This window comes from Pelobates fuscus, chromosome 10 (assembly GCF_036172605.1).
Source record: "Pelobates fuscus isolate aPelFus1 chromosome 10, aPelFus1.pri, whole genome shotgun sequence".
NCBI lineage: Eukaryota > Metazoa > Chordata > Amphibia > Anura > Pelobatidae > Pelobates > Pelobates fuscus.
The window spans coordinates 73364084-73389351 of NC_086326.1; the positions used below are offsets into that span (position 1 = coordinate 73364084).

The 25268-nt window shown below is 43.2% G+C and overlaps 1 protein-coding gene across 3 annotated transcripts in view; it reads right to left on the reverse strand.

The window, feature by feature from the left end:
• Positions 1 to 25268, reverse strand: part of CCAR1 (cell division cycle and apoptosis regulator 1) — an 82873-nt gene that overhangs the window by 42896 nt on the left and 14709 nt on the right. Inside the window, exons 2-10 of one of the 3 annotated variants that reach the window (XM_063434208.1) lie at positions 15612 to 15733; positions 12944 to 13122; positions 11701 to 11742; positions 10666 to 10698; positions 9363 to 9556; positions 8489 to 8603; positions 8201 to 8399; positions 4186 to 4315; positions 3653 to 3814 (exon numbers count right to left, since the gene is read on the reverse strand). In XM_063434208.1, the coding sequence (XP_063290278.1) occupies positions 3653 to 3814; positions 4186 to 4315; positions 8201 to 8399; positions 8489 to 8603; positions 9363 to 9556; positions 10666 to 10698; positions 11701 to 11742; positions 12944 to 13122; positions 15612 to 15687 (1130 nt within the window). In that variant the 5' untranslated portion in view covers positions 15688 to 15733. Of the gene's footprint in view, positions 1 to 3652; positions 3815 to 4185; positions 4316 to 8200; positions 8400 to 8488; positions 8604 to 9362; positions 9557 to 10665; positions 10699 to 11700; positions 11746 to 12943; positions 13123 to 15611; positions 15734 to 25268 lie in introns of all 3 variants that reach the window. The other 2 variants (XM_063434209.1, XM_063434207.1) reach the window with 2 other exon arrangements.

Consider the following 25268-nt stretch of genomic DNA (forward strand, 5'->3'; position numbering starts at 1 on the left):
GTCCCTGTAGGAGCTGTCGGAAGCTGAGCCAGTCGGAGTCGGTGAAGGAGCGCAGGTCTGCTGGCGTGAGACCCCCGCCCACCCTCGGGTTGTGGGTAATGGGTGTAAGGGGGCCGTCGGTGGTGGTGAGCTGACGTGTATACCGTAATGAGCACCAGACCCGTAGTGTAGCGTCGATCAGAGGGTTGCCCGTTTGCAGCGATGTTAGAGTGAGAGTGCTGAGCCACAGGCGGGAGGGGAGAGCGCCCCTAGCCTGTGCTTGTTCAATGGGGACCCACTGCTTGGCCGTGGGATGGGCATGCCAGTCTATCACCCTGAGCAGATGTGTCGCGTGGTAGTACCCCTGAGGGGATGGGAGACCTGCGCCCCCTTTGCGTTTGGGGCGTTCTAATAGTGCCCTGCTGACCCTGCTTGCCTTCCCATTCCATACAAATTGCCGTATGGCTGTGTTCAGAGATTGAAAGTATGTCCTGGGGATAGTGATAGGGATAGCCTGGAACAGGTACAGGAGACGCGGGAGTACATTCATTTTTACCACGTTAATTCGTCCGAACCAGGAGACGTAAAGATTCCTCCAGCGTTGTAGGTCCGATTGTATTACCGCGAGTATGTTGAGGAAGTTCAGTCGAAATAGGAGTGTTAAGTCGTTGGGCAGCCATACGCCAAGGTATTTAAGTTTGGAGTCACACCACGAGAAGCGGAACTGAGATTTTAAGTGAGCGACCCTCTCAGCCGCGAGTGATACCGGTAGGGCCTCCGATTTGCTCATGTTGAGTTTTAGATTGGATATGTCACCAAAGGTCCTGAAGGCATGGAGGAGGTTGGGGAAAGAGATTGTGGGGTTGTCTAAAAAGAATAACATATCGTCCGCATAGGCCGCTACTTTATGTTCCGTATGGTGGAGTCGGTATCCGCTAATGCCCCCATCCCGTCTGACCGCCTCTAGGAAGGGTTCCAGAGTGAGGGCAAACAGGAGGGGGGACAGAGGACACCCCTGTCTAGTTCCGTTTCGGATGGAAAAAGGGGCCGAAAGAGCGCCGTTCACCCGAATGCGGGCCGTAGGGTTTGTGTATAGGGAGAGGATCCATGAGCGGATGTGGGGGCCAAGTTGCATATGGCGAAGGGTAGCTTCGAGGTACCGCCAATCTACCCGGTCGAAGGCCTTCTCTGCGTCTGTGGAGACCAGAATTAGGTTCCTCTTCATCGACCGGGCAGAATGGATCATGTGTAGGGCCCGGATGGTGTTATCACGCGCCTCACGTCCCGGGACGAATCCTACCTGATCCGGGTGGACAAGGGTAGGGAGTGCTCGGGAAAGTCTCATGGCTATGGCTTTGGCGAAAAGCTTGAGGTCTGCGTTGAGGAGAGAGATCGGTCTGTAGCTCCCGCATTCCACGGGATCTTTGCCTTCTTTCGGTATGACCGTCACGGTGGCGCGTAGGGTATCTGTTGGGAACCGACCCTCTTCCAGCAAAGAGTTAAAGCCTAGTACTAGGCGAGGGAGCAGCACGTCCCCGAACTTGCGTAGGTACGAGACGGGCAGACCATCCGGGCCCGGGGCCCTGTGGGTTTTAGATCTTTTGAGCGCAGTGGCTAGTTCTTCCACTGTGAGTGGTTGTTCTAGTTCCTCAGCCAGGCCTTCTGGGAGCGTGCGGCCTACGTGTTCCGTAAGGAAGTCCTCTATTTTGCGCAAGTGTTGGGGCGCGTCAGTACGTCGGGTGGTGTTATCTATGTTATAGAGCTCCTCATAGAAGAGCCTGAAAGTCTGCAGAATATCGGTGTCCTTTTCATGGTCCCGTCTCGTCCCTTGACTTGGTGTATGTGGTGTTGTCTCTGTCTCTGTTTCAGGGTACGTGCTAGTGTCCTACCGCATTTGTCCGAGAATTCGTAGAAGTGTCTGTTGGATTTGCGAATGGTGTGTAATAGGTTCTGGGATAGGAGGTCTTTGAGCTGTCTTCGCGTGTCTGTTGTCAGGATCGGGACAGGGATCCAACACGCAGAGTACAAACAGTAGCCAGATACGTATACCGGACCTTAGAATGGCCGGACTAACGTAAGTAGTACAGTATAGAATGGTCAAAGACAAGCCGAGGTCGAGGGTAACAGAAGACAGGTAAGCGAGAGACAAGCCGAATCAAGGGTAACAGAGATAAGCAGAGTAAGGTAAACACGCCGGGTCAAAACCAAAAGGGATAATAGAATACACAAGCACTGAGTGACTAGAACAAGCTAGAACCACGACAGGGCAATGAGCTAATGAAAGAAGCTCTGTTAAATACCCTGTTCAGAGCAGTAACCACGCCTCCAAGGCGTCCTGATTGGTCCTGCAGCCATTGACTGACAGGTTGTTCCGGGGGAGTGTCCTGATGACTACTTCCTGCCTAGATGCTGTAAAAGGCAGTCACTCCCTCGCGGCCGGCCTAGCATGACCGGATAGACCGCGGGGAAGGGAGCCATCAGACCGTCTGGATGGAGGAACAGCTAAGTCTCTACCTCTTTCGGAGGTAGAGACCACAGGTACCCTGACATCTGTGAGGCGGCGATAGATATCGTCTGTTTGGTCAGTCTTGTGTCGCGTCTCGAGGGTAGCTATTTAGCGTGTCAGGACCTGTATCTTGGCGGTATGTTCCCTCTTTCGTTGGGTGCATAGACTGATCAGGTGTCCCCGTATGACGCATTTATGTGCCTCCCATATAGTGAGGGGGGCAACGTCCGGTGTGTCATTGTCATCAAAGTATTGGGTCAGTATTTGGGTCACGCGTGTGGTTGTCAACCTGGCCATTTTCAATGTAAAAAGGGTGTCATAGAAAGTTACAGGGTAAAATACAGTGCTAGCAAATTAAATTCTCTGGAATTTCAGCCTGGGTTGGCAGGCCGGTCCCTCAAATTGCAATTAATAAAATTACTTAATTATGTAAAAATATTACATAAATATGCACGTAGAATTTAAATATATATGCAATTTATATATTTGAAGTCTACGTGTATATTTATATAATTATTTATGTAATTTTGTATATGGACATATGAATATTTCGTATTATTTTTATTTATATATACACACAATTCCATTCTAAGTGTATTTTGATATAAAAATATATATATTTTAATATCAAAATACAGTTAGAATAAAATTTCATATAGATATGTAATTATACCCCACCTCCTATAGACTGTAAGCTCGTTTGAGCAGGGTACTCTTCAAACTATCGTTCATGTAAGTTTTCTTGTAATTGTCCTATTTATAGTTAAATCCCCCCTCTCATAATATTGTAAAGCGCTACGGAATCTGACGGCCCTATATAAATGGCAATAACAACAACAACTTGGCTTAGCCCCAATTAATACGTGGCATCTTGCTCACCTGTGTGGGTAAAATTATTTGACACAGCACAAAAGCATTTGCAATAATTGTTGTCACACACAGCCACTGCTTTCTCTCCAATCATATGCAATAATGAATTAAACCATTTTTGTTCAGGTGAATGAGCAATGGTAATGCCTATTTTCCTTTCACAAACAAATTCTAGTTCATTCATACGAGCCAGAGAAGAAGCAACTAATGTAATGAACTGCTTGACAAATAATGCTGTTGCCAAGTTTAGCCTTAGGGAAGCAGTAAATTGTTCCAAAAGACAAAAATGGAACCTACCAGTCCAGAGAGAATTTGGAAAATTGAACAGTGTAGCGAGGTGTAGCTCGTCTAGGTCTTCGTGGAGATCGATCTCGCTCACGACGTGGTGATCTCTCTCTTGATCTTTTCCTTGGAGGTGATCGGTCACGTGATCTGCGCCTCTCTCTGTCTCTTTCTCGGCTAAAAAGGGGAAACAAAATGTAACGCGTTGATCCTGATACACATACCATGGAATTACTAGTCATGGATATGAAAGCACACACACACACACACACACACTTCCCTGCACAAAGGCCGTAAGACACTTAATTTGCATTGCAGTTATAGTTTATGAATGTTAATAAACTCTTCCCAGTATTCTCTGGTTTGATTAAATTATCACTGTGCAGATTCACTTGTTTGTGAGAATATGTAAATACCGCATCCCATTTGAATTACTTTAACTTAAATTTTGGGGACATGGTAGGATTTAACAGCCTGCATGACGTAAGGAATATAGTTCAGCTTTATATACGTGCAATATAAACAAACAACAAAGTATGGTAACTTACTTCCGGTCATCCTTCCTACTTGATAGTGACTCTAATCTTTCACTCCTACCAGAAAATCTAGAGGGAGGTTCCAATCGACGAACTGGCTGTGGTTGAGTCACAATACGAACAGGGGTTTGTAACAGTCCAGCTAAAATAAATACATTTAGATGTTTTATTCCAAGCTGGAAGAATAATAGCACACCCACTTTACTAAGATTAACATACTTGCAACGCAGCAATATGCATTTCCACGGATACCCTGATACAGAATGTCTTGAAAGATCCCATACATTTAAATGTCTAATTACAGCCTTTTGAGGTTAGGTTTTTATGCCAACGCAATGTATATCAAAGCAGTTTCAGTTAGTAAGGGAGGCTTCTGTAGAAAACAGCAGCTGTGAGTCAAAGGAATAGGAATGGATATTGAATTTACATCTATACCTCAAGTGGAAGGCAATATTTTGAAGTATTTTGGGGGGTTAGCAAAGGTATTTAGATTTGATAGAACACTTATTTTCTTAAACGTTATTGAAAGTTATCTATAATGCAGGTTAAAGTAACAATCCAAGAAATGAAACCATATAGTGCTTTGCAGTGGTTATGATGCCAGAAGGGCATTGGTGATCTCCAATGTAGTAGTGAAGGGGTTGCCAACAGTCTGACTTTTTACTTTGTTTTTGTCAGTTGATGTCAAGTTCTCTACCTGAGCTAAGCAGGAGGTTCCGTCTCTCCATACAGGGAGAGGCAGGGACTGACACCCCCATGTAAGAAGTCAAATCGTTATCAAATGGTTTGACAATTTACATTATGGAGGGGGGGCTGGAGTGGGGTGGGGGCATTAAAGTTTCTTTTTCCAAGTTATTTATTGATTAAGTTTTCATTTTTGCTCAATAACAGCAAACATATAACAAAAACTATTTGGACAATACCACTTATAACAGGAGTATGTTTACAGAAAAATGGAGTAACTATGAAAAGAATATCATGTAAAACATTTATCCATGCAAAAAGTTTTCCATTTGAGAACTAGACAATGCATAAATAATAACAATAAAAACAAATATTAACCCAAAAAAATAAAATAGATGGCGAAAAAAGGGAATAAGGAGAACAGATCGGTTTTCTTTTAATGCATAGTAGAAGCTAAGCAACTGAATTCACAATCCCACTCAGTCTTGGTACATTGTTGTTTGGTTTCTCTTCCTCTCAGTGTGTTGACAAGTGCAAAGAGCAAAGCTAAAACCAATGTTTAACATGGAGCCAAGATGAAGGACCTCGGTCACAGGACAGCCTGGATTTCAACTTTTTATTTTCCTTTTTTTCAGACTTTGCAAAGGCAGATTTGATTGAGTTATAAATAAACAATTTTAAAAATCATGAGACTTGATCATTCCCCTTTTAGGTTAGCAGAACATTTGATTTAACAGTCACACAATGTTTTCTGCATGGAAGAGGTTTTGTTTCCATGTGAAAAGTAATTCAATTTCTGTACTATTCCCTGATGTAACGGCCATTTAGTGTCAGCTCTTGATACTTTTTTAGAGCTAGAACTACTAGGGCACTGCTGTAATGAGTGGCACCAAGCAACGCAAGGAGATAAGAAATCTGGGGAAACTCTAGTTCTTATGTATCCGATCTGCTATTTTCAAGAGACAGAGGAGATCTGTGACTTCCGTGGCACGCATTTAAATTGATTTCTTCCCTCACAGTCTTCCTGCTCACAGTGTAGGGATACTATCGCACCTTAAACCAGTCTGCCGTTAGCCTCTACAAGGGATCAGTATAATAAAGATGTAGCTGACCACGGGTAACTCGACTGGTTACCTCCGCTAATTCCTTCCTTCAGCCACTCTGGAACTATTAGCACAAGCAGACATCCATTCCCCCAGTAACAAGACAAAACATAGTTCTGGGAGTAAACCAAGTTTATTCAGACCACACACACACTGCTTTTACATGGGTCCTACAACACAATAAAACAGGGGTTTCGATCCCAAGATCCTCTGTGCCAGAGAGAAAATTGCATGAGAAAAACCTCTAATCCAATTATCTCTCAGGTACAGAAAATCCATACAAAATATACAGTACCCCAAAAGTGTCCCCACCATACTCGGGAACCCCACAGAAAGTACACCCCCCGGATAGCCCCAATCTGACTGCATAACATATCCAAAGATCACTCGGTTCTGTGAAATGGGAATGCCATCGAGGTGAAGTTTTCACCGGCCAGACACTAGGCCAAAACAGTTCAAGGAAAATATGTGCCCTGGCCGGTCTCAGTTTGTGGGGTTCCTGTGTGAACACAAAGCAAGGGAATTTCTTCATTTCAGGATACGAATGCTCCCCTGTTCGGTAGTTCATATCCCCCGAACATCATTCATATATGTGGTCGGGAAATAGAATGGGCAGCGTTCTAAGTTTTACCGGCGTTCGTGTGAGTGCCTAGCCGAAAAGAGTTCCAGGCACTCGATGACAAAGTACCGCTGCCCACGTTCGAGAGACAAGATGACCGCCATTCTTTTGTCTGCCACTTGTTCAGTAATATGAAATGGCGGCCACCCAGGGGAAGAATTCATTAATTACTTCCCTTGCGTTTTCGCACTTAAGTTGCTTGTGTGAACATTCTAATGGGGTAAAGTGGTGGTCCTCGTTCGGAAGACAAATGGATTTTTTTGTATTAAAGTACTTCCGAACAGAAAAAGGATAAAACACACAAATAGGTGGTAAGTTCTGCCACAAAAGATCTGTACCCCAGGTGGCAGAGCTCTCTTTATTCGTAGGCTACCAGGGTTAGAACCCTTTTGTACATCGGAACAGGTAAGCATGCAGAACTGAGGCAAGGTGGAGAGTAAGGGAAGTGTGAAGAAGGAAATAAAAAAATTCAGGAAAGAAAGAGAAAAGACAAAAGTTGTTGAAAGAACTGAAATGGCTAGCAAGGAGGACATAGAAGGATCACTGGTCAGGCGTGGTGACAAGATGAACAAGTGGCATCTTCAGTCCACACAGCAACAACCAAAGAAAACGTGATACATTTAAATGTAATGAAGGCAATTTATTTGTTGTAAATATTCAACTGATGTATAGATTCCTTTATTTTTATGGATAGGCATTACTGCATTTCTTCACTGATACAAGTGAACTAATCTGGTTGAACTTGAAGATAATACATACCTATATACACAGTGACATTTAGTTTAGTACTGCAATCAAACTTATGGGTGTTACAATCTTATTTCAACTCCATTCTTGATGATCTGGGACCCAAAGACTAACAACAATACTGATTATTGTTTACCGGTTATTTTTTCCTCTGATGGCTTTAACCTATAGTAGCAAGTCTTACTTTTGACAGAAAGGTTCTGTTAAATGTTTATCCTATGACTGTTGACATTTGTATAATCAGTATTGATATTATATGTTTTCGTTATATAAAACTTCACTACTCTAGTTTATACAATTCTGTATATTCTAATATTGACAGCTTTCTTTCATACATGGGCACATTCCCCTTGTTTTTTTGGTATTATTGTATTGTCTCAATTAAGACAAATCCTTACATTTTGTTTATCTTTTTCCAATATTTATGAAACAGTGTTTTTCTACTCTTGGGAGTATATAACAGTACACCAATTTTTTCTTTTAAAGAAAAATACTCTTTGATTGATAGCATATAATTGAGCGTGCATGGTTTGCTTTGGCTTTTAGTGTATGTATTTTTTTTGTGGGGTTTAGATGCACCTCCATAACGGTTGAGTGCTAGGGACTCCAATATATTTCTTCAGGATAATTCCCAGAACATGTTTAGATTTAGGGTGGAGCTCATTTCTATACATTCTATATAAAATGTACTCTTGGGCTTAAACCCCTGGCTCTTTTGCACCCTATTTCTGAAAATTATATATTCCTGAAGCTGGGGAAATACATGTTAAGCTACATGGAAAACAATCATATTCACGATTTATATTTTTTCCAAACCCTCTGCCAAGAATAACAAATGTTTTAAAAAAACAATTTAATTTGGCATTGTGCTCACCTTTTTGCTGTGGCTGCTGTAAAAGTGGAGATGGCTGTGTCTGAAGAAGAGGAGTGAGTGAAGCAGCGGATATCTGAGCCTGCAGCAAAGTTTGGGCTTGAGGAGGGGGCTGAGACTGAACAGCAAATGCACCCTGCTGAGCAACTGGGTTCATTACAGATTGAGGGTTTTTCATCAGAGACTGTGCTGGAGCTGGATTCTGGGGTAAAATACAGGAGCAATATTAAACACAGGAAAATTGAATAAGGAAAGGAGGCAATTTAGATGCAGAGAAAGGCATTTAAATACCTGGTTTGGAAGGGTCTGTATCCTCTGTGCATTCCATTTAAATGGCATATTCGGATTGTAAGTAGCCTCTACCAGCACTCGATCTCCGACTTGGGGAGATTTTCCTTTGACGGCACTGTAAGCAGAAAAAAAAATAAAAAAAATTTAAAATACCTGACCTGACCTGAGTTTTCTCAACCACTCCAACATCACACTACAGTCATCCTGATTTTTTGACATTACTATTTTACATATATATTTATTTTACTTCTGTTTAAACACGGGGGCCATCTTTGTACCAGAAACATCAATATCTCAGCTCAGCATGGTCCTAGTTCCTTGGACCAAAAAGTGATCTTAAGATAGATGTACATATATAAACATTTCACACATTTTTGTTCCTTAGACTTAGAACGCAAGTCCTAATGTAATACCCAAGATAGCGGAATATAACCTTTTTATTGTCATTTTATAATTGGAAGGGTTCAAATCTCAGGCCCAGTTGTTTTTTTTTTTTACACCTAGGATATCTAGGCAAGCATAGTGTGCATGCAGAGCATTTCAAGTTGGGGACCAGATAGAATACAATTCTCTATGTTAGCATTCTACTGTAAACATGTTTAGTTTGTATTCCATTGGTTACAGAGCTAAATAGATGTAATACAAGCATAATAAAAAATGAAAAAAATCAACAGTATTTTCCAGTAATTAGATTTATGATTGACATAAAATATTTTTTTAAAAATAAAGGGATTTTACGATTTTAGTTTTCCTTAAGGATTAAAATAATTTGCATCCAGTGTAAAATGTTGCCGTGAAGGAAAATAAATTAAGAAATAAATAACAGCATCCATCATACTTTACAAATTAGAAATAAATATTTGTAAATACATACGTAAGCTGAAAAAATACATCTTCATCCACAAACCCAAATGTTTCATGGAGCTTGGTCACAACGCCCGTGAAAACACGCTGCTTCTGTGTCTGAGTCTGCTGCTGGCTGGATCGTGGTGTTGGGTATGAAACCGTTATCTGTGCAGCCTGTTGGGGAGTGGACAACGCAAGGCTCGTAGGTAGGGTCACAGTCTGCTACAAAACAGAGTAGATTGTGCTCTTTAACGTAATCTAACGTTTCTAATGTTATTAATAACTCAAGGTTTAAACATATAATGGCAAGAAATTGAAACTCCCATTCTAATTCTTGGGACCATCGAATAAATCCCAGAGATCTCATGTCTAAGGGTAAAAAAAAAAAAAAAAAAAAAAAAAAAAAGTAATGCAGGAATATCAAAAGTTTAACATAGTTTCACCCCCCCCCCCACCCACCCCCCCACACTCCCCACCCCCCCCCCCCACACTCCCCACCCCCCCACACTCCCCACCACCCCCACACTCCCCACACTCCCCACCCCCCCCCCCACCCCCCCCCACACTCCCCACCCCCCCCCCACCCCCCCCCACACTCCTCCTCCCCCCCCCCCCCCCACCCCCCCACCCCCCCCCCACACTCCTCCTCCCCCACCCCCACCCCCCCAATATCTGAATTCCAGTTTGACTTTTCTTACTTTAGTAAATAACACTGTCTGTCTTAAGTATCCCCTTATTTAATTTACGCTCTTATCAATGTTCCAGAAAATGGGTTATCTAAATGCATTTGTTATGTCCGACACTGCCCACGCACCATCTTATTAATCTTATTCATTACTCTGTGACTGTATGGAGTGTGTGTGTAAAGAACCCCGATTTTTACAAATGAATAATAACACGCGTTTTGTTTCACTGTGATACAACGACAACACAAAACACATTTTGTATGCCCATCATCTCCAGCCCTTCGGTGGCCCACATACCGCCCATCTCATATACATCCATGCTAGAATTTAACTATTGTTTGTCAAAGCGAAACTCTTATTGTATTCCCCAGGTAATCTCACATCCATCCTTGCTAGACCTGCATTACTATTCATTAAAGCAAAAATTTGATTGTATTCCCCAGTTGTATCAAACATAGAGAGAGGCAGGTAATGCAAAACTCTAATGGAATGCAAGAGTAGCTGCCCACCTCTATAAAAACATATGGCCAGACTGTTTAAACAGTGTCATGAGAACAGTCAGTCTAAAGTACAAAAAAAGGAAGAAAGAACAGAGCAGATAAGGAACCGACACTAAAAAAATAATATACCATCATGCATACTCACCTGTGTTAATAGAGTTTGCTGTGGCTGCTGTAACTGTACAAAAAAAAAAAAAGTACGTCGTTATAAATATTATATTTCACCTACCCAGTGCGAATACATACTTTTATTATGAAAGCAAATATTTAAGACCAAATAGAAAAATAAAAATAAAATAAAAAATATACATACCAATTCATACACACAATATACTGTATTTTATTGGAACCCACTACATACACTAGAGATGTTACAAATTGTTATCAGTGGATGTTTTATGGATACAGTTATTTCTAAATTTTATGAAATAGTTAAATGTTTACAATATTTTTAAAATTGATGTACTCATGCACTTTTCAAACAGCAGTAAAGTTCTAGTGTTATATGTTAAAGGACCACTATAGTGCCAGGAAAACAAACTCAGTGTCCCACTCCCACCGGGCTGAAGGGGGAGGAAGGGGTTAAACACTTACCTTTCTCCAGCGCCGGGCTCCCTCTTCTGATGTCATCGGCTGAATGCGAAGAGCTGCGCGCGCATTCAGCCAGTTCCTAGGAAAGCATTCTCAATGCTTTCCTATGGATGCTGTCGTCTTCTTACTGTGAAAATCACAGTGAGAAGCGCGGAAGCGCCTCTAGCGGCTGTCAGTGAGACAGCCACTAGAGGCTGGATTAAACCATAGGTAAACATAGCAGTTTCTCTGAAACTGCTAGGTTTACAGCAGAAATGGTTAATCCTAGATGGACCTGGCACCCAGACCACTTCATTAAGCTGAAGTGGTCTGGGTGCCTATAATGGTCCTTTAACAAACAAAGTCCCATCTAACTTAACATTGCTTTCAAACCAAATTATTTTTTCAAATATACATTTTTCACAAAAAAAAAAAAAAAACACTTTGTAACCTTTAATAGTTTATTAGAAATATTATAAAGTGTCAAAAAGCTGTGTGAGAAAGAAAACTATAAAATGTTTTTTTGCTCATACTGTATTAAAACCAATAGATAAAGATATCAATGTATCTTGTTATTCGTGCCATGTTTGATAATAAAATATATACATACCTGCTGTTGTACACTGTATATGGTCTGCTGAGGCTGTGTGTACTGCTAAAATAAAATGGGAACACAATTATTAACACTTTCTGTCAGCAAGCATGGTCCTCACACAGTGGGTGGATTCGGATTTAACAAGGTTGATTTTTATTGAGCTGCAGTGTTATCGATGTTCTGCTGATCACACTGGCACTCATGAATAGAACAGTAAAGGCCAATAGTGACACACTGCAATGTAAAGTAAGCCATCAGCTTTGAGTAGCATTATACTCCATTGGGGAAGGGACTGCAACAAGCAACAGCAAATATATCAAATCTCTACAAATGGTAGTGGACTACTTTAACCATAGGAGTTTTCACAGAATAACAGCAATAGAAATTGCAGATTTATGAAAACCATAGCCCTTTAATTCCTGTGAGATTAAAATCATCATCACTCTCAGGCAAGTAAGGAATTAATAGTCCAACATCAGGTCATGCACAAGAATTCCTTCACTTGAACTTGTCAAATGCTTTGGCTTGGATGCAAGGAGTGCTACTGGACCGCACCATTAATAAAAGGGACATTATAGGCACCAAACATTTTTTAGCTTAATGAAGCTGTTTTGGTGTATAGATCATGCCCCTGCAGTCACACTGCTTGGTTTCTCTGCCATTTAGGAGTTAAATCACTTTATGCAGCCCAAGGCACACTTCCCTTCATGTGACTTACACAGTCTTCCTAAAACACTTCCTGTAAAGAGTCATTAATGTTTACACTTCCTTTATTGCAAATTATGTTTACTTGATCATTTCTCATCTCCTGCACAGTTAAAAGATTTCTGGACCCTACAGGAGCCTACTGTATGTAATTAAAGCTCAATTTACAGTGCAGGAGATAAAAACTTTCAAAGTAAGTTGCAGCTGATTGAAAGTGCATCCATTTTGGTTTCATGCATGCTGTGTCAGTCACAGCCAGGAAGGTGTGGCTAGGGCTGCAGGAAAAAAATAAAAAAAGTGATTTATCTCCTAAATAGCAGTGAAACTTCAGAGGCATGATCTATACACAACAAGTGCTTCATTAAGCTAAAGTTGGTTTGGGGACCATTGTGCCCCTTTTATCAATTTTATCATGGGTAACACCATGTAACAAGCAATGCATCCTTACCCTACTGCAACAAATATGTAGCAAAGGAAATATTTATCTATAAATCACTTTTTGCAGACTACTAAACCAGGAAGAACATTTATATACAAGATGATGATGGTTTACCTGTTGCAGAGCAGCGGCGGCTGCAGCGGCAGCTGCCTGTTGCTGCAAAGCTGCAGTTTGAGTCAGCTGGTAATTAGCTGGAGATGGGGAGGTGAGGCCAGCTGCTGCCAGTGCTGATTGCTGAGTGTAGATTGTAGGGGAGGCTCCAAGTAACGATGGCTGCTGGACCCCTAGGGGAGCTAAGAAAAGGACATCATGTCTACATTAGCACATTACTAGGGTTTCCAGAGACAGAGAAAAACTGCATGCTTATATACAATGTGCATGTAAGTGATTGGGTACCAAAGATAACCGATTGTAATTGCTACACAAATTTGTAATATATATTGACCATGTTAATGAATCTGTACATTCAATGGAGGGAGTTATGCTCACAGTTCAAATCCCTTCTTCGCATACAGCAGTGATAAGATGTCATTTTGAAGGAATGAAAAACAGGCAGACTGAATAAGATACTTGTCATATTCCAGAATGAGTTTCCGATCATATGCCACAGCGCAGGAAGCATCCCGTCTGTAACGCATGGCGAGAATGACAGAAACTATTCTGCTCACATGGGGCTGACAGCGCAGGAGCAGCAGACAGAAACATGCAGTGTGTAGGAGAATAATTATATAGCATAGCAGAACTACTGCCGTACAATCTCCCAAATGTGTTGTTTTTTTAAAGAAAATGTCAGCTACGTTTGATCTTATATGGAAAATTAAGTACACCTCCTGAATAGCAGTCTTTCTAGGGAAGATTTATAAGAATCATTAACTACCGATCTACCACCGACTCTGGAATCGGACTTCTCTTTCCATTCTATCCCTGTGAATACGTTGTACCAGTCATTCAATTAGCTCTCCAGCACTCAAATCTGTGCAATTTGTTTGTGCCGAGAGAGGTTTACTCCATAGCACCCTTACCTTGCTAAACAAATCAAGGGTTAAATTCAGAATAGTATTTTAATAGATGTACCCCTACACACAACCCATGAAGATCTAGCCCTTTATTAAACCAAGTTACAGAAGAGAATTTGTGACTAATTAGCTGGAAGATAGCATGGCCTTAGGAAGCTAAATGAAAAGTACTGAAACACTTTGCTGTGGTGTGTTATATTGCATACATAAGCAACGATGCGCATACAACGCATATATTGCGTTAGCGAAAGAGCTGGAAAATGAATGTTGTAATTTTAGAGTTCTGAGGTCAGAATGTGCAGATGCCACACCAGTGACTGTGTAACCTTGGGAATGTACTGAAAGGCTGTAAACTTGCAGATCCGAGAATGAAACTATAAGTAACCTGACATCACTCACATTGCTGCTTTTATAGCAGCCCCATTTATCTTATATGACGAGTGGAAATGCTGTCAACTGCAAGACTATGTGTCTCATAATATTCTGTTGAGCAATATTATTTGAGATATGCTTAGCTCACCTTGAATACAATGTGAAATTTAGGATTTGCTAACAAGTGTCAGGCATTTCCCAATTTGGGTAAACCTACAATTTTTTTCATTCTTTTAATGCCAAAAAAAAAAAAAAAAAAAAGTGTCAACAATAGTCAAGAGCATCCTTTTAAATTTGCACTTTCCATTATTTCATAAAAGGGAACATTTTGTACCACAAATTCAAGACTATCACCGTTATTAGAGCTCCTGGGTGGTATCACAAGTACTGCCTGTGTCAGCTCTTTATGTGATGGCAACATACAATTTTAATTATTCAGCTCTGTATGCCAGGATTATTTCACACTCTGCTTAAGTGACAACATTTGAATTAACCATTTAAGTGTTGGAGACAAGTCTGATGCATTGAAAAGCATTGCCTTAAGCACACCTTTGGCGTTTAAATAGTTAAGCATACAATCAGCACTGTTTAACACTGAACATAAACAGATGTAATACACAGAACTTAACCAAGATGTTCGTGCATACAACGGTTTATCTCAGAAGAAAAATTGTGATTCCGTTGTCAGCTGATAATGTGCTGAAAAGGATGAATTAGTAATTTAAAAAATATATATTTATATTAATAACAATAATAATAAGAAACAATAATTAACCCCTTAAGGACACATGACATGTGTGACATGTCATGATTCCCTTTTATTCCAGAAGTTTGGTCCTTAAGGGGTTAAGCACTTAAAAGAGGAAAAAAAAACACAAGTAAATAAATACAGATATATCAAACACACCAGCAGTAAAGCAGAGGCAACTGGAATCTCTCCAGCCTGGTTAAGTGTCACATAATTTATAATGCTCACAGACAGCGCCCACATTTTGCTATACATATCACAGGCACCAAAGCAGCTGCTTTAATTTGAGAACTTAAAGGAGCCCTCAGACTGGAATTCACTTAGCAAAATATCAGAGCAGGCCAGGTTCACTACTCCTTAAGCCCCCCCCCCCCCCCGGATTAGAATAGAAAAAATAAATAGAAAAAATAGTAGTCCAGAATATTCCTAACATACCTAACAATATGGATTACAGATATTGTATTTATTAGACAGAGTTGTGAATATAGCCCTAGCTGGAGCGCTGACAGAATGATGAGACAGGATTGCTCTTGCATCTTTTTGGTAAAGCAGAACAGAACAGAATTACCAAGCAAAGCCAAATATCAACATTTTCATAGAAAACATATGATTAACCAAACGTAAATGCAACAAAATGCAGTTTTACCTGGTTGAGACACCGCAGTTGCTGTAAATTGGGTGGCCCACGGAGGAGGATTCTTTTGGCCTCCAAACTGAGCCATGATGGTACAAAGGACGTTCCTGCAACGAGTCTTCTATAGCTGTAATCTGAAAGAACAACAACATTTTACATATAATGGGAAGTAATGATGCAACAAGAACATTTACAAAAGTAAAATGTCATAGCAGTGATTTCAGAATTGAAATAAAAATTAAGAACACCGGAAAAGCTAACCACGATGAAAGCCACAAACGAACCGGAATGCTGGAGATGCGGGAAGGAACTAGGATCCCTCTTCCACATATGGTGGTCCTGCCCCCTTATCCAGCCCTTCTGGACAGAGGTCCACAAAATGCTCACAACCATAACAGATGCAAACCTGCAACTCACACCCGAAACATACCTGCTCCAACTAACACCGATCCCCATCAACAATTTTAAAAAACGGCGATCCCACACCTATTGAACGCAGCCCGCAGCCTCATCCCGGGACATTGGAAACAACACACGGCCCCGACGATCAGAAAGTGGATGACCAGGGTGCTTCCACATCAGACGCATAGAGGAGCTAATCCACTCCGCAACGGGACGCATACAACGCTACTACGACGCGTGATACCACTGGCTCGCCTCCACCGCAGCAAACGCGGAGGCTGCATAATACCCGGCAGTGGAGGAAGACGCTGGGGCCCTGGCGGAACCGACTGACAATGCGGAAGCTGGGCCATCAGCCCAACCAAACAAAGACAATCACGTGGAGCTGGAGCTGCCCAGCGTCCCGGGGGGGACTGGAGTGGGGACCCAGAACCGGACACCCCTTACCCCCCGCTGATCTTCCGCATCCTCCCCCCCGCTCTCTGTGCCTACGCCTACCCTCCCCCCACCTGCAATATCCTTCCCCACTAACCTGCACCCCCACTTCCCCACAGCATACCCCAAAACACATGACCCACCGCTGACATGCTGACCCAAGAACACAACCTACCCAAGTAGAGACCCCCCCTCTCACTTGCAAGACTGACTACACGACACAACACTCACGAAAGACCCCCCCACGGCCTGCAAACACCGGACATGAGATGAACCGCCCCAACAAGACTGCCCAGCCGCCCAATACCCAAGACCACTATACCACTATATTACAATATTACAATATCAGACACCGCCCAACCCTCACGACCCGGAGCAGTATCTGCCCGACTGAAAAACCCCTGATGCTAACCGGAGCACTAAACTGGCCTGGACAGACACCAAACACATAGGTGACACCCCCAAGGGACAACACACCGACGCGCAATACCCAAACGGTCAAAACCCAAGGACATCAAAGGGAAGCGACTACCACCGATGAGACACCAGTGATAATCACACACACAGGACGAAACTAACTGACGGACCCCTCAACCTCAAAACGCACCTACTCCCTGACAACTGCCCCCCACCCCCTGCCCAACGGACCTCGAACAGACCTACCTAACAGGGAACCCAAGAGTGTGTCTCCCTGCTGTTCACAAACCCCTCCACCCACCTCCGAACGCAGTGTTCGGCTTGCCAAGACATAACTCGACCAACACACCGCCAACAACACAGAAGCCGCTGAGACCACGACAAGTGGCTGCCTCCTAACACCTACCCCACCCATCAGGCTACCTGTACTAAGGAAATGCACCACATAGCTGAAAATGCTTACTGTACAACCTACAATGCATACCATGTACATCCGTAGTTTACAACAAAACTGTATACTTCACTGACTTGTCCAATGATGCTATGTGACCTGCTATGTGTACCATTATATCGATGTTTAATGCTTATTATATGACAACAATAAAAACCTTGAATAATAAAAAAAATTAAAAAATAAAAAAATTAAGAAAAACAATCCTACAATTTGTCTGCATGGCCTGTTAAAGCAGACCTGTCACTTTTCAGTATTTCATAAGGATATATTCTTCAGGAGTCAATGTGGTCCTAATCATTTACATTTCTTTTTCTTTTATTCTTTATTTTTCATGTGCACAGGGTAATATAACATACATTTCTACAGAGCCACGACAGCAGATGCAGGCTTATCATTAGTATTCACATGCGTGGCAGAGTGAACAGCACTTTTTTTTTTATATATACATATTGAGAACAACAAGCTTTGAAACATTAGTAGACAGTAGTGTGAGTTCATGGTTATGCTTAGAGTCAGGTGTGTGGCATTCCCTTTGTGAGGAGAGTAATTACGCATTGTATATGTTTTGAGATCAACAAGCACGGAAACCTTAGTAGACAGTAGTGTTTGTGCTAGGCTACATGAGCTTGGGAGAATAATGGTTATGCTTAGAGTCGTAGGTGTGTGGCATACCTTTTGTATGGAGAGTAAGCACACCTTTGATATGAATAGAGGACAACAAGCTTTGAGTCATTATTGATCAGTAGCGTTTGTGCTAGGCTATATGGGCTTAAGCTAATAAAGGTTGTGCTTAGTCATAGGTGTGTGGCCTACCCTTTGAAAGGAGAGTGCTGCAGCTAGATGTTCGTGTTGCATATGTGTCTGTTGTATGTGTACAGGCTCTGTTTGGTATACTATATGAAGGTGTAGCAACACTTTGCAGGAGAAAAACAGAAAATGCAAATAGAGGGATCTTGTCTGCATGAGGTTCCATGTGATAGGCATGGTAACGTTTGCATGTGAGTATGCCGAGTATTGCAGCCTGGTGTTGGGCCTGATGCCTCACATTTGGGCAGTTCCCGGTGTCCGTCAGCCAATGTTCAAGTCCCGCCTGATGGGATTAGGTAGCTGGCCCAGTGAGGAGAGTCCCAGCAGTTGATTCCCATGATAGTATGTCAGATGTTAGGGGGGGGGGGGGGGCGGTGTGCTTGCGAGCCCGTTTGGTGGGACTTTCCCTGGTGACCCTGGAGTCATGCTGGTGTTGGAACCACCGTTTGGGGGAGTTAGGTGGCCGAGTGTCCCTGAGCATTGAGCTCTGCGTTGGTCCCGTACTGTCCCTGGGTCTCCTGGTGGGTTAGGTTGGAGAGTGTTAGGGAGTCCTGTGTGATAATGTAAACCCGAAGGGGGGCTTTTCTGGGATGAGTCCTGCCTGCTGGTGCAGAGCTGGTTCTTAGAAGGAGCTTTACGCAGGAGAGTGGGGTGGTGAGGGGGCAGCCCTGGAGAGCGTCTCCGTTGAGGCAACTCACCAGTGGTCTATGAGTCGAGCCCTGGAACTTTCGACGGGTTTTCCGCCTTCCTCTCCCCGCTATCCCGGTCCCTCTCGGGGTCTGCACCGGTATTGCCATCTTCCGTGCAGTATCCTTTGTGCCTAGTGTCGGTGGGGCTTTCGCCGAGGTGTCTCTGCGGCTGGCGATCTTTGCCCAAAAGTCGTTGAATAGGCAGTCTAGCCGTTTCGACAGTGGGGGTAAACAGGGCTCGGGTGCTGAAACCCACGTGGCGTCCGCCATGCTGTGTGTCGGCGGTCCGGCAGTGCAAGTGAGCTGGGGTCGGTGCCTCTGTCCTGATCTGCCTGCTTTGGTTGCCGGGATATCCCTCACCGGCAGGGGGGGAGGAGGGGAAAGAGAGATTGTTCCGGGGAGATATCCCTTACAATAGGCTGCAGTCGGCTGAGGGATCGTCCGTCTCCCCCATGCTTTCTGAGTAGGCCGCAGGTAGGCCTCAGGTGCATCCCCTGGAAGCGGTCGCCTTTTTCTGTCCTGGACTCGGCAGTACATCGTCTCGATAGTAGACCCCTGACTATGGGGTTGAAATGCTTAGAATTTGCAGTTTTTGCAGTCGTTCTGCTCGTTTTTAGGGCCATTTAGTCCAGAGCTCGGCTGAAGTGAGTCTGTTCAGCTTGGCTGCCAAGCTGCACCCCCTACATTTTTTTTTGGGGTAAATGCCGCCTGTCCTGGAAGGATACTGTTCGGAAAATCTCTGCTGTAGTACAGACCTTTTCGTTTGAGGGAGACTCCTGAACATGAGTTAAAAGGCTGTTCCTAATGATGGACATGCCTACAGCTATAAAAAAAAAAAAAAAAATGTAAAACTAATAATAACACTAAACCATGCATTAAAGGGAAAGTTAATTTGTTTTTGATTTCATCTGTGTTATTGTTTTTAAATGTTAGATCTTCATTACACATTGATATGGTAGTGTCATTAAAAAAAAAATTTTATTTTTTTTTTTTGAATTTTTACAGTGCATAGGCTAGTTAACAGGCTAACAGTGACATTTTTAAATTAAAAAAAAAAAGGTTGAAAGCAAGATTGTCGGAAAATGTCATACACACATATACATATATATACATATATATACATATACATATACATATATATACACACATATACATATACATATACACATACATACACATACATATATATATATAAAAAAGAGCTGTAACAGGAAAAATAATGATGAGAAATATATACCGTGCATAGGGGAGATGGTGAAAGAGGTTATGTTAAAGCAATTGCATTTCCTAGGCACTGATACTGATTGCCACAAATAATGACAAGCATAGTCAAAGTAAATAACTAGGTTGTGAGAATCAAGCTAAATAAAACCATGAGATAACAAATATGATTACCACCGGGTGTCAGCCGCAGAATTGTGTGTCAAAGAAGAGATAACTATAGACAGAACTGCCCTAAAATAATACAGCAGAGTGAGGATAAACCGAGGCATGGAAGGTGTTACCGAGTAGACAGGTTAATTAGTCCATCCCTGATAGTTCACGTGTGCTGCCCCGACTGCAGTATTGCCTCAAATCCCGCACGTCTGTACCCCACTAGCCCCAGGCTGCCATACTGTTTGATGCGCTTGAGCCACAAGTCTCTTCCTGTCCAGGGCTTGATCTTGGAGCTATCCTAGATTTTGGTTCTGCTTACAGTGGGTGAGGATCCCCAGAGGGTGTGGGAGAGTCGTGTCCTAATTTGGACCAGGCTTCAGGAGGGTGGCGGTTCACAGCAGACCTGAGCCGTCTGCGTCGAGGTTCAGGGTCGTGGGCCCCTAGGTTCATCGGAATCCAGGTGCGTGGGCGGTGGTGGAGTAGATGGGCATCCGCCCAGGCGTGCGGTCTGGATCACAGCATAGCTCATTTGTGCTGCAAGAGGTGCTGGTAAGTGGGGGCTGTGTGCCAAACTGGTGTCCAGTTCGGAGGTTAGACAGGCTGTGTGGACATCTGCTGCGAGCACCTGTATATCATGCAGTGTATGCGGTTGCGCAACCCTTTTTTACGGGATTCAACCCGGTGTCAGAAAGCTGTGCAGATCTTGTTGAAAGCAGCTAGGAACGTAGCCTTCCATTGTGTCACAAGTGACTCCGTCTGAGCATCGGCCATTTTGCCCATGCCACGAGGGGCTGCTGCAGCCGAGCAGGTTGTTACAGTAGTGCTTGATGGCTTTCCCCCCCCAGTGGGGACCAGAATTGCAATGTTTACATTGCAGCACTAAGTCTGCCCTCAGCGGCTGTCTACCAGCAACTAGAAGGCTTCCGGAATCCAAATGGACTTTTGGTCTGTTATATGACGCTGGACGTCCTCACAGACCTTAATGCTTTACTATGGGGAGGTCTAATGCGCGCACAGCCATTTGCATGGGCGGAGCCTGACCCAGCACCTTGAAATTTGTCATGTTCCTCAAACTAGGGCTTGACAAATACCAGGAGCCAGGTTGCCACAAATACTATGAATTTTGTCCTGGCACTTGGGAATGGTCAGCTCCATGGTGGCGGGCAGGTGGACGGCTGGCTGTAAAAAGAGCCAGACATTTGGGGTTGTAATCTTCATTCTCTGCTCCCTTATGTGCCCTGCAATGATGCCGGGTTCCAGAATATGATGTCACTCTGGCCCCATTATCAATAAACGTCTATCAAATCTGTCTGTTATCCTTTCCAGACTTGTCCCGATCTGTGTCCTGCTTGCATGAATATGTGCAGTTGACAACCTCCATTAAAGCCTGCCCGCGTTTTCTCTTGGTTTCCAGTCCCATGTTGGCTTAAGTGGACGTTACAGAAAACAGGGATTGATATCTCTCTGGTGCCCGTTCAGCTAGAGGTGCGATTGCTTCCAAGAGAATGTCCTTGAGGACCTCATATGGTTTCCGAGTTGGTCTTGCGAGACCACCTTATAGGATATTTACGTCATCTTCTCGCTACAGCTCCACTCAAACCCCAGGAGATCATCAGTAATCAGTGGTTTGGAGTGTTCATTTAACCTTTCAATGCCTACACTACAATCTGTCACTTCTATTTTTGTTGTGTCAATGCTTTTATTTCAAATATGAAAGTCCTTGCAAAATGTATCAACTATAAATAACCCATCTCTAAGCACTTGCCATGTATCTTCTCTTAATTTAATATCCACCAAGTGTGATCTCTGATTATCTTGCTGAAAACTGAGCAAACAAATTCTTTATAAAAGTGTTTGCCAAGAACAAAATGTCTGGATCTGTGACCTTGACTACGCTACTTGCAGTGTTAAATTCTGTCTTTAAAATGAACACCATCATGTCAGGAATATAAACATATATTCCTGACAATATAGTGTCAGAATGCAGCATTAGGTCCCTGGCCCCGTCTCTCTGGAGATGAAAGGTGCTTTTATTTAGCTTTTCTTTGCTGGCACTGCCTGCATGGCTAAAAATATACATTTTGTAGATTTCAGCCAATCCAATAGGAAATAATTGGGAGACTACTGCACATGCATGGCAAAATGCCATGCCTCGCCAATCATCATCTCATTATAGAGATGCATTGAATCAGTACATCTTTATGGGGAACGTTCAGAGCCTCCACGCAGAGCATGGAGACACCAAATGCCAGTGCTGTACACTGTGACCATGAAGCAACTCTAGGGGCCGTCTGAGTGACTGCTTCCAGACAGTAATGTTAACACAGCCTTTTCTCTGTAGCATGTCCCTGCAGTGTTCGCACTGTAAACACTGTATTTTCAGACACCAGAACCACTACATTATTATTATTATTGCCATTAAACTGTAGTGGTTCTGGTGAAAGCATGTTCTCTGCAATCAATGGGCAAAGGGAAAGAACGTAAACTGTACTTCTTTCAATTTGTCAGGCCACAGTCTTGAAAGCATGACAAACAGAATATCACTATTATCCACCAAAGTGTGAATGGCTGAGACTTCAAAGGGGATTTTAACATTTAAGCCACAAAAGCTGAAAAGGAACATTTTCATAAATCAATTATATTTCAGTTCAACCATTTTGATTTAAAATTTCTGACAAATAACACTTTACTGAATAGTCCTGTTTGATACATACTATCATGGATATAGGGTTCCATTATGAAGTTTGAGTAGTATTACAAATAGTTATTGAAATAGGTTTTTAATCATTATCAGCAACACTGATTGACGACCTGCCTTAATATTGTTAATCAGGGGCGGGGCCGGACCACCGAGCTGGACGGTCGCACACAAGAGCAGCTCCTGCAAACCACCGACATTAATGCTTTACAATAATGCCTTATTATACACAATCAGACCGTCAGCGATGGTGCCCAGAACACAGGGACTGCTGGACACCGGGAGAGGCTGGCTCAGAGAGCTACAGTCCCCGGGAGGAGATACTCTCGTCGCCACGAACGGGGCCTTCTCCAGCGGTGAGTGGGGCAGACGGCCGCTGCCCCACTATCCTGCACCACGGTTCCCAGCTCGAGGCGCACCTGCAGGTGGATCCGGACCCCCTCCTCCCCCCTTGGACCGGCGGGGATTATCCCGGTCCTCACCCGGAGGCCCCTCTCAGGATAACGCTGAGGGAGCTGGAGGCCTGAGAACGGCTACCAAGATGGCGGGCGCCATGTGCGCGGGTGGCGGGAAGGAGACCTGCACCATCTCCACGCTCATGGGAGACAACGGAACCCCAACACCCTGGCCCTGTAACAAAAAAGGGGCGAACAACCCTACTCCAGCAGCCACACATGCCGAAGCTGAGTGGCACAAGAGACCCCAAAGAGCGTAGTAAGGAGAACGCACCGGGGGGAAGAAACATCGTCCCATGACAACTTCCACATGGGATGTCAGAACCAGCCACCGAGCGAGCTACGCCTGCACGAAGAACCACCTTGCACCATACTGCCACTCAACATGCAACACCCCGAAAACAGCAAACACATGGGACCGAGGCCGAGCTCCCGACTAGACCTGACTCTAGCCTCCAGACAACCGACATTGGCAAGTCCCACAGCAAGGGAACACGGCAAGGAACTCAAAGGACAACGCGGATGGACTATGCCTGGATACCTGCTCTGACGGACGATTGCAACCTGACACTGAGTACTAGCAGAGCAGGTATCGGTTAACCATTTCACTCCTCCGGTTTGTCTGGACTCGGAAACACTATGAAGTCAGCCCTGTCTCACGGCAGAAACATGGGAAACCTCCATGATACATCAGGGTGACAGATCTACTACAGCGACCTGCTTTGATTTCTTCTGTGACATGTATTGTATATTATCTTGTGTAATAACCGTATGACACTCATATGCACACACCCGTATAATTATTGCTACCCTACAGGCAACGCACAACCAGCACAACGCAACCACACTGCAGCATGTCATACAACAACATAGCGAGAATGTCCACTTGCAATGTGGTCCTAGCTTTAAACAGCTTACCTGACACGTCGAGCATCGTAACACACCACACTGTCACACCAAGCGACAACGACTTTAATATGTACGCACATAGCCTAGCGTGTTTATCATAATCCACTACTGTCTTATAGCTCGTTAATTTCAAGATGAAAATAGAAAACTGCTGTTTAATCTGCCACGTTTTGTGATGTTCTGAAACTGCTTGCAGCAGCTGTCGTGGCTCTGCATGCTCATTGTCAAACCATGCACAAATAAAATAAAGAATTAAAAAAAAAATATATATTGTTAATCAATGTATATTAATGAGGGGGGGGGGGTTTAAAAAAATAAAAGTACGCATTGTGCAAAATGCCTGATTCATGCTGTGGTGTTGAGACCATCTGACAAACAAAGTTTATTGCTCAGCATATTTACATGTTAGTAGAATCTTAGAAATTCTAAATTCACTCGTGAGATTCTTACCTAGTCGCTACAGCTTACTGTAATTGTCTTGATGTCAAATGTAAGCATAGCTGTGAGTAATGTTTACATTTGTCAATCAGCATGTCTTTATTTTTACTTATTTAATACAGAGTTAATACATTAATACAGAGTGAAGAAAAGAAAAAAGGGAACAAAACTCAACGCTTATCATTGCTAGGCTAGATACATTAGTGATGCTAAAACAGTTGTAGTGTGGTAATGCGCTGTGCTGCGTGGTCACAGTTGGCCTGCGTGCAAGGTTTATACAGGGTGTGTTGCTCTAGTGTGGGCTAGTTGAGAACTGCACATTTTAATTATGTTGAGAGTGAGACTTGAGTTTGATTTAACATGCTATTCTAACCACAGGCTGAGTTAAGACATACTGTGTGTGTCGTGGTATGGTTTGGCTAGGCCAGGCTAATATAGATCGCTTATATAACATAACACAACATGCCAGTGTAATTAGGCGTATCAAAAATTAAATGTAATTTTGATAAAACAAGCTAAATTAAAAACAGGCCGAGTTAAGACGTGCCGTGTTTGCTGTAGTATGGTTCAGTTAGGCCAGGCTACTAC